The sequence below is a fragment of the Gavia stellata genome, chromosome 8 (genome assembly GCF_030936135.1).
Source record: "Gavia stellata isolate bGavSte3 chromosome 8, bGavSte3.hap2, whole genome shotgun sequence".
Taxonomy (NCBI): Eukaryota; Metazoa; Chordata; class Aves; order Gaviiformes; family Gaviidae; genus Gavia; species Gavia stellata.
In genome coordinates this window covers 30,365,007-30,376,435 of record NC_082601.1, presented here as the reverse complement: position 1 = coordinate 30,376,435, position 11,429 = coordinate 30,365,007, and the positions used below count along the sequence as shown (strand labels likewise).

Here is an 11,429-nt window from a genome sequence, read left to right as displayed (position 1 = left end):
TTAAAATAGAGTTTATTAGCTTTTCTTTTAATACAAACTGAGAAAGGAAAACCACCTGAAGATGTAGGGTCATTTTCAAAATTGAATTGTGATCAATACCTGAAGTGCCAAGTTCCAGATTTGGGAGCCAGGGGCTGGCATATTTGCATACCGCAAAAGACTATATGCATCATTTTAACAGTTGAGTGCAGCCAAACTGATGATTACACTCAGACAACCCCACTCTCAAAGGCATATGGACTTGCTATTCAGCGTAAGTTTCTGGGCCTTGGCTGGAAGAGGAAGTGCACAAAACCCGTGCCATTCGGAGGGAGATCTGCTCCTAGGACAAACCGCCTAGAATCTATTTGGATCCAAGAAAGCAAGATACTACAAAGACTTGTAACAGGAAGAGTCTAATAATACTTATCCTGTTTAGAGTTCAGTTTCAGAGCCTGAAAGTAAGCTCCATTCCAAAGTCTCAGAAAGAGCATAATCCAAGCTTCTAGAGCAGTTGCACAAGATAAAGTTCACTTTGCAAAAAACAAACAAAAAAAAAATTAAAAATGGGTCTTATAGAAAGCTTTTTGATAATTCGCAATTGAACACAATATTTTTCAATTTACCTTGTTAGGTAGTCCAGGGTTCTCAAACTCATTACTGTCTCATTATGAATGTAAATCCCTCCCAGGAAACAAAAACCCAAGGAGAGCCAGATGGATGCACAATATCAGCTTTAGGAACTCCACTGTATATAGCACAAGAGCCCTGCAGTAGAACTCGGAGAAGCAGTGCTGCACACACGCCATTCACCACTGGATTGCTACACTGTTTGGGATGGTGATGATGTTTCCAAACCAACTTTCTCATTCAATGCCTCAGAAAAATATACAGATTGCATCTCTTCCAGAGCAATAGAAGTATTAGAAAATGAGAGAAGCACCATAATTCACAAGAAATGCAGCATGGACCCTACACATTTTAACAATACATAAAACCATATCTCTGCCCCCAGTCAAAACATTCAAAGTCTTTTGACAATCTCTACTGGAGTGAAGTTGTGGGTGCAGAGTTGGAATTCCTTCCTGCTGGGCAGCTTCTTAGTTATTAAGAGATCACCAATAATAGCAGCTTTTAGTAGCCAAACCAGGAAAAAGCCGTCAACATGTGTCTATGCTACTGTTTTCAGCTCCACAGTGGCTTTATACTTTGAGAGTCCCATGTTTTGTTTTGTTTTTGTTAACACTGCATTGACCTGAAATACAAATGCAGCAAGACTCTGGACAGGGGAGAGGAGGGAAGAACATTGTAACTATAGTCATGTGGTTAGTGTTTAAATTCTAAAATTTAAAACTACTTATTATTAAAAACCTCAAGAGTTCACAGCTATAGGCCTACATAGTAAGCAAACATCTGTGGGGGAGAGAAGTTTGTTTTTGCACCTCTGGATACATTAGAAGGAGGAGAGAGTTGATTTGACAAAGGTCTTGTCTTGCACCAAGTACGCTCCTCAAGCTCTGGGCTCCCTTGGCTAGTCTACCCTCCTCTCCTCCTCTTGCTGGAAGACACCATCACCGCTGGCTTGTGTGCATGGAGTGGTGGTATTCCTCTGATTCATATGGATGCTGGTTCATGGTGCTGCACCTTTCTCTCTCCTCAGGAGAGGATGGCATTAGAACGGCGGATACCAACTAAGTTATCAGCACTGAAAGATCGTCTCATAGCAGCTTTTGACAAGTCTTTGTATTTGTCTTCACACAGCCGGGAGATAGCCTGGATACCATGTTCAGATACAAAATGAAAAGTACACATTAGAAAAGTTTGAACATTTCAAGGAAGGTTTTACAAGTGTAATACCAACAGAGCAGGCACTCTACAGCAGTGATGCTACTAGCTTTTTTGCCTAGAATGAGAGTAAGAAAGAACTACTTTGGAGGGAAAATATTAAAGGGGTCTGTCCCCATGCTAATAAGAACCCTATCCATCAGAAAGTAAGAAATAAAGAAGATGAGTGGCTTCCATATCCAAGTATCTTCATTCTTTACCACTCTAACTAATGGAAAACTTGGATCCATTTCAGACTTGCGGGTTTGTGGAAGTCATGTTCAAAAGTGCACCTAGTAGCTAGGTCTGGTGCACGCAGCAGCACAAAAATTTTAACAGTAAAAAAAATGCACATGGCCATTTCTATAATAGAAAAGGTTCAAACTGAAAAGTTTTCTGCACTCCCTTGGGCGCCTTGCCCTTGGCCACTCAGTGCAAGTAAGCCTAGGAAATTAAGTTCTACTAGGACGTCCATTTTGCCTTTACCTTCTCTACACCCTCTCCCCCAACATGCTCCTCCCGGGATCACTCACGTGATCAGGTTCCTGAAGAGGTGTGAGAAGGGAGGGCAGCCCGCTGCTCGATGGCATGGCAATAGCCATAGCACTTTAATACAGGTATTAAATATCAGCACATGTGGACAACTTAGTATTTACCTGCTTTTTCACCCATTTATTGGCTTGCCTCTGCTCTGCTTATCTAGCTAGTCAAGCAGCTTTTATTCTGGTGCAGCTATTCTAGTAACAAGCCTAATTATTTAAATCCTCATAACACATAATTGTCCAGAAAACAGTGTGTGGCCTCCCCTGCAAGGCCTATTTCCAATTGGAGCCTTCAGACATTTTCAATGCAAATAAATAAGGATACCTGTAATAAAAGGCTGAACTGAATTTCAGTCCTGAACATTTACTGCCATTAATAATTTACCACCTATCACCAGATGAACTTTCAGAGTCCTGCGATCAGCTACACGCCTACACCTTCCCTTTAAGGCAGCACCCATTCAGCACAGCCCTGTGTTCTGGAAGTTCAAAAGGTGAAAAGCACTCTGAGCATGAATAAACTCCTAAGTGTATTTTAAAATAATTATTTACATTTATTTCTGCCGACCTTCTGGAGGCATGCATTTGGCTCAAGAGTGGCATTCTTTAAGACACTGGCTGCATGAGCTCCCGGTGCAAGACCAGACAGACTCTCCATCCTGTTTTAATGCTAGCACATCAATCATAAAGCAACCTGTGTTGACGTATTTAGCCCCAGTCACCCATATGGTGTAAATCAGTTTTCAATCCCTGGAATACTAATTCACTGCTTCATACAGGCTCCTATCAACTGCTTGTGTGCTTCTAACCAAAAGGTAAAATTAAAAATTTTAGTAAATGGTTTAAATGTTTATCACGTTTTAGAATTAAAAGCCAAAATGTCCTATATACATGCATTAGTAAGTGCATTATGGCAAATCACATACTGTACTGAAAATTACTCCAGTTTTAAATACCAAGCCCCCAAATGCTAGCAAAGAAGAAACAAAACAGGCTTACAATCTGTAAATCATCCACTTATGCCCAGGCACTGAGCAGTTCAGTAAACAATTTCCTGTGGAATATGAACTGCCCTACAACCACATTTACAATTAGTGACAGTGTTAGCTTAAAGTGCAAGTAACAAGGGTGAGACAAAGCAGAAGAGTTGCATTGCTTAACTTTAAATAGAGGAATTCATAGGCATATCATACCTATCATTCCAAAGGACCAGGAGGGATCACACTTATGCCCAAAGTTCAGCCACTTCTGGGATGAAATAAAAAACCCCGGCACTTGGCAGAATTATTGGGGGTGGACAATAGAACAATATAAGCCAAGAATACCGTAGCACACCCCTCTTTGAAAGGGGCTATGGTATCGGTGTACACAGGGCCTGCGGTAATGCCTTTGTTGAAAGGTCAACAAAACAACATGCAGAGTCATCAATTAAACCTGGACAGATGAAAGATTGCATTGATCCAACAAGAAATTTTGTCTGGGAACCCAGGTAATTTAGATCTTTTCAAAACATCTTATATATCTCCAACAACTAGGAGGAATGACTGACTCTGCAAAAGTTCAAGTTTTTTAAAATGAGCCTTCATACCAAAGGCGGCTGCGGGGACTAAGAGAAGGGCAGCCTTTCCTGTTGGGCAGAAAGGGCCAGTAATCTGTATTTGCACTCCTCTGGACATTCTGAAGGACTCCTAAGAAGCGGCTATTCCAAAAGTTTATCTGAAAGCAACATTTCTTTGGAATGGTGAGGTTCTAGAAGTTGTGAAAAGAAACATATTATAATTTCTGCAGCTGTCCCCAGACAAATGGCTTATTAAACCATGAAAACAGTAAGAGTGCTCCCTCTAAAAGCAGCTGTGCAATGGGATGCAGTGGGAAACCTTCAGCTGGTAGTATTTAGAAAGGTCTCAGTGTGACTGTCTCTAGGTGCTTGGAATACAGACTGTGACCAGCGAAGGACAGACAATCCATTACATATGACACTAATCCTTTCAATCTTAAGTAGCCTAGCTGAGCTACAGTTCCCAAAATAACATCCATTTTATTTTGCAATCTGACAGACTTCCGTAATCTTTGTCCCTTCTTTTCCTCAGCATACTAGCTTAGCCTAGGCATGGTTTTAGAAGTGCTAACTGTAGTTATAAAGGGGTTAAATTAGCCTGTAATACACTCATCTAAAAGCTTTTTAGTTTTTCTGAACACCACTTAATATGATTAGCAGCAGATGCTCTTACTACACATACAGACAGAGTCCCCTGCTCAGCCAGTCTCAGACCATTACCTCCAGTTTCTGTGCTCTCTCTTTACTGAGAGGCTCCAGCAGAAAGCTCAGGTTATTGTCATCTGCTAGGGAGCGAAGATCGAAGTAGTATTTGGCGTAAACACTGGCAGGAACATTGATATTAAACTGCAGTAGCTCCAAGAAGTGTCTTTCCATCTCGTTCCTAGGTGGCATAAGGGACAGAAAAAGGAAAAAAGATAGTTTTAGCTGGCTGAAAACTCTGAAGAGAGCTCAAGCTTGTTTTTAAAACCAGCAACTTTGAAATAGTCATCAAGAGCTCTGCATTATTAGTTTCGAGAGACAGGTCATTCACTAGTGCTCAAAACAAGGTGCAGCTTTTGAGTCCTGGCACCTCCGGCTTGGAGAAAAAGGTAGTGCCCTGTCGTGCACTCGCTCGGCTGACCGGGGAGGTTCATTCTTCGGAGTTCCATTAGTGCAGCTGTACAATTCATGCGCCATTCTCACTCTCGTACGGCCCCACGCTATAGTGATCAGATGAAAGGAATGATGTATGCTGTTTATTAGCTCTGAAGAACTTGCAGACATTTTCACCAGGCTGATAACAGGAAGGGGGTTTATTGAAGTAGAGGCGGACTAACAAAAGGAGTAGGCAGATCACCACGGCAACAAATGGATCTATGAAGAGCTGCTGCTATTATCTCACAGAAAATAGCCTCTTGAAGCAACATGGATTCATCTCCAATAAATAAATAAATAAGCAGTATTAGGTGGGAGAAGGAATTTTCTCCTCAATAGCACTGGGCAGGATAACGAAGTACTATGTCAAAGGGCACTGTCCAGTTTCTACTCACTTGTCTGTTTTCACTGGGCAAAATATTTGGAGGAAAGTGGGGAAAGAGCCACGATATGAAAGAGGCTGCTTCAGCTACTGTACTGTGGTCAGCTAAATTGGAGATGTTCTACAGAGGGAAAACAATGTTTTACAAATTAACCTAAAAGAAACTGGTGGTACCCAAACCAAGCAATTCAGTTCAACACTAACTCACAGTGACTGTTCTTACTGGTAGCAGACCTGTCTCTACAGAATTTAGCAGCTGTATAGGCCAACTGTGAATACACCAGAAGATAAGCTGCACAAATTCAGTGCCAAGGCTGTTCTTGCTTTTTGGGAGCTTTTAAAATGAATATTCTACCTATCAGAGGGGGGGAAATAAATCAAGGAATCATCCAGGTTGTATCTTGTATTGGTGGCGGGTCTCAATATGAATAGCAGCTTTGTGCTTGTTTCTAGCATGGTGGACTTGAGTACCATTGAACCTAGTGCCAAAATTAATTTCCTGTTCATATGGTCATAAGCCTATAGAAATGTAAATCAGATAATGTTTTGATGATCAGCTGATCAGAGCTTGATTTACCCTGTGAATAAATGCTTTTCACTGCCCCTTTTGTACTCACTACACTAATACATTTTAATTGTGTAAAAATACAATTCTTCATTGGATTAACAAGTCTATTAACAGTGGTTTAAAACCTGGGAAAGGATAATGCCCATGTGTTTTCTGTGCCTTATTTATACATATATGTAGTCAGAAGAATGAACAGCATGTGTCCCCTTACAAGCAATCATAGCAAGATTAGCAGCTGCACAGTTAATTTTTCAGTGATTATGGATTCACTCTCATCAAAGCAAGCAAGTTTTGACAACAGATGACTTCTAAATATCAATTCAATTTCCTTTGATTTTTTTTGCCATTAAAGTAAAACACCACCCCCCCCCCAAAAAGAAAAGATAAAAAAATAAACCCCCCTTTCAGTAAAAACCCACCTTTGCTTTGGTCAAAGGAGAAAGGGCTTGTGATAGAAAAAAACAAGATGAACACTTTACCTATGTTGAGTAGGAAGAGGCTAAGGCAAATGAACTCATCTTCCAATCGCGAGGCCTGGGTCATGCATCCTTCAACTAACTTTAACCCACTAGCAGTTTCTGTAAGAGCCACACAGCTCACACTGCCAACAAGAGTTGTGAGGTGGGGCTGCCGAACAAGTGTCTTTAAACAGCAAAGAGAGTGTGTTTGGTGGGGATGAGGTGCACCAACGCTGCCTTCAGAAGAGGTGCCTGGCTTGTACACACACGCGCAGGCACAAGAGATTTGCAAATTGGGTAAACTAAAACAGATATAAACCCTTCTGCCAGTTCCAGAGCGGTGTGACTCCCATGCCTGGCTTGCAGCGGCTCAACAAGGATATGCATCAGGTTAGTGAGATCATTCTAGATATGTAAAGCCAAGAGGAAAATTCACAGGAAGTTCACAAACAAAACTCACCACCAGTCCTTGTAGACAGGCCTTTACTGCACAGGAGTGGCCCACTCAGGGAGCAACACCCGGTAGAGTCCTGCCAAGCACCCTTTATCTAGGGAGCTGTTGGGGCTTTGGGTGGGTTTTTTGGCAGCATGACCAGCCATGTCCAATGTTAGAATGCAACTATGCCTGAAATCCTTTGCCAATTGTTTTCTCTCAGTAACGCTTGTATTCAGAATACCTAATCCTCATCATCAAGTGACTAGTTTAAAAAAATATTGGAATGACTAAAGCTGACAATTAACTACAGTACTCACTATTAATTGACAGTAGGCTTACAAACTTAAAACTCAATTTTGCTGAGTCTTTTAAGCAGTTTCCCAAGGTCCTGACTGTGGTGATGTTATCCAACCCAGGAGCAGTGAAGTCGGCCAAGTTGTGGCAGTGCAGGGCCTGGGATGGACACACCTGAGCACTCTCAAAAAAAGGTTGTACAGCTTCTGCCCCTACCTAAATTCAAAGGCCTAAGTAATTTCAAATGAGGTGGGATTACAAAAATCCCATCTTCAAATTGGGGGGAAAATAAGTCTAAATTCAGTCTATTTTCCCTACCACCATGACTGCTTTGAAAATGTAAGTACTGACAATTTCATGAGACCCAGCATTGGCAATAGAGAATAAACATCCTGCTTGTTACAGATATTTTCAGTGCTATCAATTTGATTTGTCCCAAATAGGGCCAGAAGAAGAGACATCAAAAAGAGCAAGATGTATACTCCAGCACTCCTAGCATTGCTGACCCCACTTCAGTCATCTCAGAGTTATTTGCAGCAACGCTTCAAGTACGTTCCTCAGCTAGATGAGCACTCTGAGCCAGGTTGAGTGAAGATGTACGCTGTATAAAATCACTAATTATGCTTTCCTGAAAGCAAGGCTGGCACAGCCCTGCATTTGGAGACAAAGAACTCTCAGGCAAGGGGTATGCATAAAACAAGGTGCTATGCTTGCTGCTGCTGTTTGCAATGTGAAATAACTTGAATAACAAAAACTGGTTTGGTGCAGATAACTCTCCCATTTTTAGAAATGCTGCCCCCATCTAAAAGGAAGAAAATCGGATATTCCTCCTCCTAAAGAGTCCCAGATAAATAATTACTTACTGTATTTTAAATGTTAGCTTTAGGCTGAATCCAGGGAAGACAGCTTAGGGCAAGAACAGACTCTCTCACGTAGGCAGCCTCCCAGCGCTGTGTGCAAACCTCTACCACCTCAGACTGCTCCTGTACTAGAACTGACTGTTACTACATAGGCCTGGACACATGCTCAATTACAGCGCAACAGTGTAATAAAACTCAAAAACACATAAAACATGCCATTGAGTTTATTAAGGCCAGAAAGCCTCATATTAAGCTAGTCTTCTAGCGTTTCTACCCCTGTGATAATAAGGGAAATAGAGGAACAAGCTGGTAAATAGAACTAGAACAATAATGTTGACTTCTCAAAGCTCTCAGAGATAGAACTTTGTGAGAAGGAATTTAACAGAAAATCTAATGGGCCAAATCCACTCCACATAAACACGCCTCCAGCCCGCAGTATGAGCCTGGAGCCACACAGATCAACATCCTCTGAAGCGGCAGAAACTCTAGGGCTTAAAGCTGAGTGGACCAAGAAAAGAGAGCAGATTCAAAATTTCTGAAAACCTGAAATCTACATCTGAGACAAGAACATATGCAAGAAACAGCCTTAGATAAATAAGCAGTAGTAAGATTGAGGATTTTGTTCTCAGCACCGTAGGCAAGTCTAAGAACTCGCCCAAAGAGGATGAGCTGTAGCAGTAGCTGGATGTAACATATGCAACCACAGATACCAACGCAAATGACACCTGTCTGGCAGCAGCAGCGGCTAGGAATTCAGACCCTGAGATATTTATGCCTTAGCTAGATACAAGAGCAGACACGTAAGTTACAAGTTATGGCTTACCTTGCAATTTTTCAAATTCTAAAACAGAAAAGGCAGGGAACAAATTTAGTTCACTTTTTTTTTCTTCCCAAAAGACTTTTGATAAGACTATAAATTGGGCACTTTAGAGTTACACCAATGCAAAAAAATAGTGGAAACAATCAGCCAGTCCCATGATTCATCACTGGGGGAAAGAAGGTAAAGAAAACTAACTTTGAAGTTACTCATCCAACTCATTAGAAATATTAATACATATTTGTCTCAAAGTAGGGTTATCCAAAGTTTCCTAGGTTAAAAAAGGGAGTGAGGCCGGACACCAGATACATCATGTACATATATCATAGCACCAGAGACAGACATTTTTTCAGCATGATCACAAAAATTGCCATTCCAAAAAAAAAAAAAACAAACCCAACCAAAACCCCACCACTGCAGATTAGCCAAACCTTGCAACTTACATGTCCTCAACAGTAATGTCCTTCAATATTTGGCAGTAATCCACATTCCACACAGCCTGATCATCCCAGACTTTAGAAGCCAGCAGAATAGCTCCTAGGACTATCCTCTTCCAGTTACTAGGGCATATGTCAATCTCTGCGTAGGTTAAAAGCCTTTCCAAATAAACCTATAAAAAGAAGAAAAAAGTTTTATGTGTGTAATTAAGACCTGAAGCTGAGTTCTGAGCAGCAAGCATGCCAGTCCAATATGACTATTTTATCCCATTACCATTAAGTGTGTCAAAGTAAGTATCAGTGATTACTACTTACACTTTAGAATCCAAACTTTCAGGAGTTAGTTTCCATTTTTTAGTACAACACAAGAATTGGACCACCAAGGTATACAATAAAGATACTGAAGAATCAGCTCTAGGCAATGAGCACTGCTGTTTCAGTGAGACACTGCTAGAGTTCTTTCCATCACAGACTCACAAAGTCACTGACAGGTTCTCATTAGGGCCTGTCTGGGATAGTAAATCACTCAGCATCACAGTTAAGGTTCAGCACTTGTAGCTTAATAGGAAGTGCTAAAACCTGCATTGAGATCTGTAGTCATGGTACGAAGGTGCAAAGGCGTTACAGTGCTATTTCTACTTCACCCTGTAAAAAAACAGACTTTAGTCCTTCATCTACAACAACATCATCCTCTTCTTTCATCTACATGACCAACTGCTTAGGTAGTGAAAGATACCCAAGTCCAAAGATATGTCTTGGTCTTTTACTCATTTCTCCCATGTAATCTCAGATCAGCCCAAAGATGTTGAATCAGTCCCTTCCTTAAAAGTTTTCCGCTATTTCACACTCCTATAATGATCCATGTACTAAGTAATTTGCACTTTCAAATTTGAATATAGATTGTTTTTAATGTTCTATTCCCTAAACTAAGTCCAAGGTCCTAATGAAACCTCAGATAAACTAGTAGGTGCAGGAAGCTGATGTACAGGTCTAAGGGCAGGATCAATCTTTATTACTAGGGTCTCCCCACGCCTTCTTCCCATCCTTTGCTTGTAGCCTTCAAGTGGACTGTAGCAACAGAGCCATCTAGTGGTAAAATCCACTTTACAAACTAACTCTATTTCTATTTTTTGTAAATACTTCAGCTAGCTAGATTGCCCAGGGTTAGCTATCATCTTGTTCTGTCAAAATTGCTTGCATGTCTTTGGAAAAGCAAAAACCTCAAACTACTTTCAGAGTTTCAACAGCTCTAACTATCTGGCCTTTTTAATTAATGATTTCCTTATTAAAGAGAGTCCTTCAAGCTGAGTTTGCTTAATTGCCACATTGTCTTTTGGTGACAGTTCTCTTCTGTTCTCCTTTCAGACTGTTTGTCAGAAAGAAGCCACAATGAAGACTGAAGTCTGCTATGCAACAAAGTGCAGTTTAAGATATTGTCTAATGCAGCAATTATATAGGTTGTGGGTTTTTTTCCCTTCCCTTCATATACATACATGTATATGCATGCATATATGTGTGCATGTATAAATAAAGCAATCAGTATCACCATCAATTTTTTATATCCAACTTGCTTTCTGAAATCAAACAATAAACTGTAATAAGATTATTTTCTTACTACTGTTCTTAAGTTCCAAGTACCTTCATATCACTAGGGGAAACAAATTGTACCCTCTTTGGTTTAATGAAAAAAAAGTCTGATAGAAGGGTGGCAATGATTGAAGGACATACTAATGAGAAAGTTCATCTCCTGGAGTTCCTACAGTATTGCTACTCTACCCCTTAGGCAGTGTTACTTGCACTGTTCTGCTTAATATGAACTCAAAACTCTCACTTTCCCCTCCTGAAATAAAAGATATCTTTGTGTCTGATCTTATTATACCCCACTGCTTATGGTGTCCTACTGTTCTGCCTTTCTCAAGCGATTTATATAAATCATATAAATTCATAATATATAAATCTTCAGCGATTTATATATTATGAAACAAACAATGTTTGACTGGACAAGTAATTAAGCATTACATATTCATACATAGAAAAGGTAAGTTCCTTTTTGGTTAACCACTTCTGTGACTACTTGGAGATCTTCTCTAATGAACTCACTTGTACAGTGTCTTCATTATTAAAAAGGCTTCATGAG

At 40.4% G+C, this 11,429-nt stretch overlaps 1 protein-coding gene across 2 annotated transcripts in view; it reads right to left on the bottom strand.

Moving 5' to 3' along the window:
• Positions 1-11,429, bottom strand: part of CCNYL1 (cyclin Y like 1) — a 35,680-nt gene continuing 24,251 nt past the window's right edge. For both annotated transcript variants that reach the window (XM_059820286.1, XM_059820287.1), the window contains 3 exons: positions 9,299-9,465; positions 4,624-4,786; positions 1-1,752 (listed from right to left, as the gene is read on the bottom strand). In XM_059820286.1, the coding sequence (XP_059676269.1) occupies positions 1,636-1,752; positions 4,624-4,786; positions 9,299-9,465 (447 nt within the window). In that variant the 3' untranslated portion in view covers positions 1-1,635. The remainder of the gene's footprint in view (positions 1,753-4,623; positions 4,787-9,298; positions 9,466-11,429) is intronic.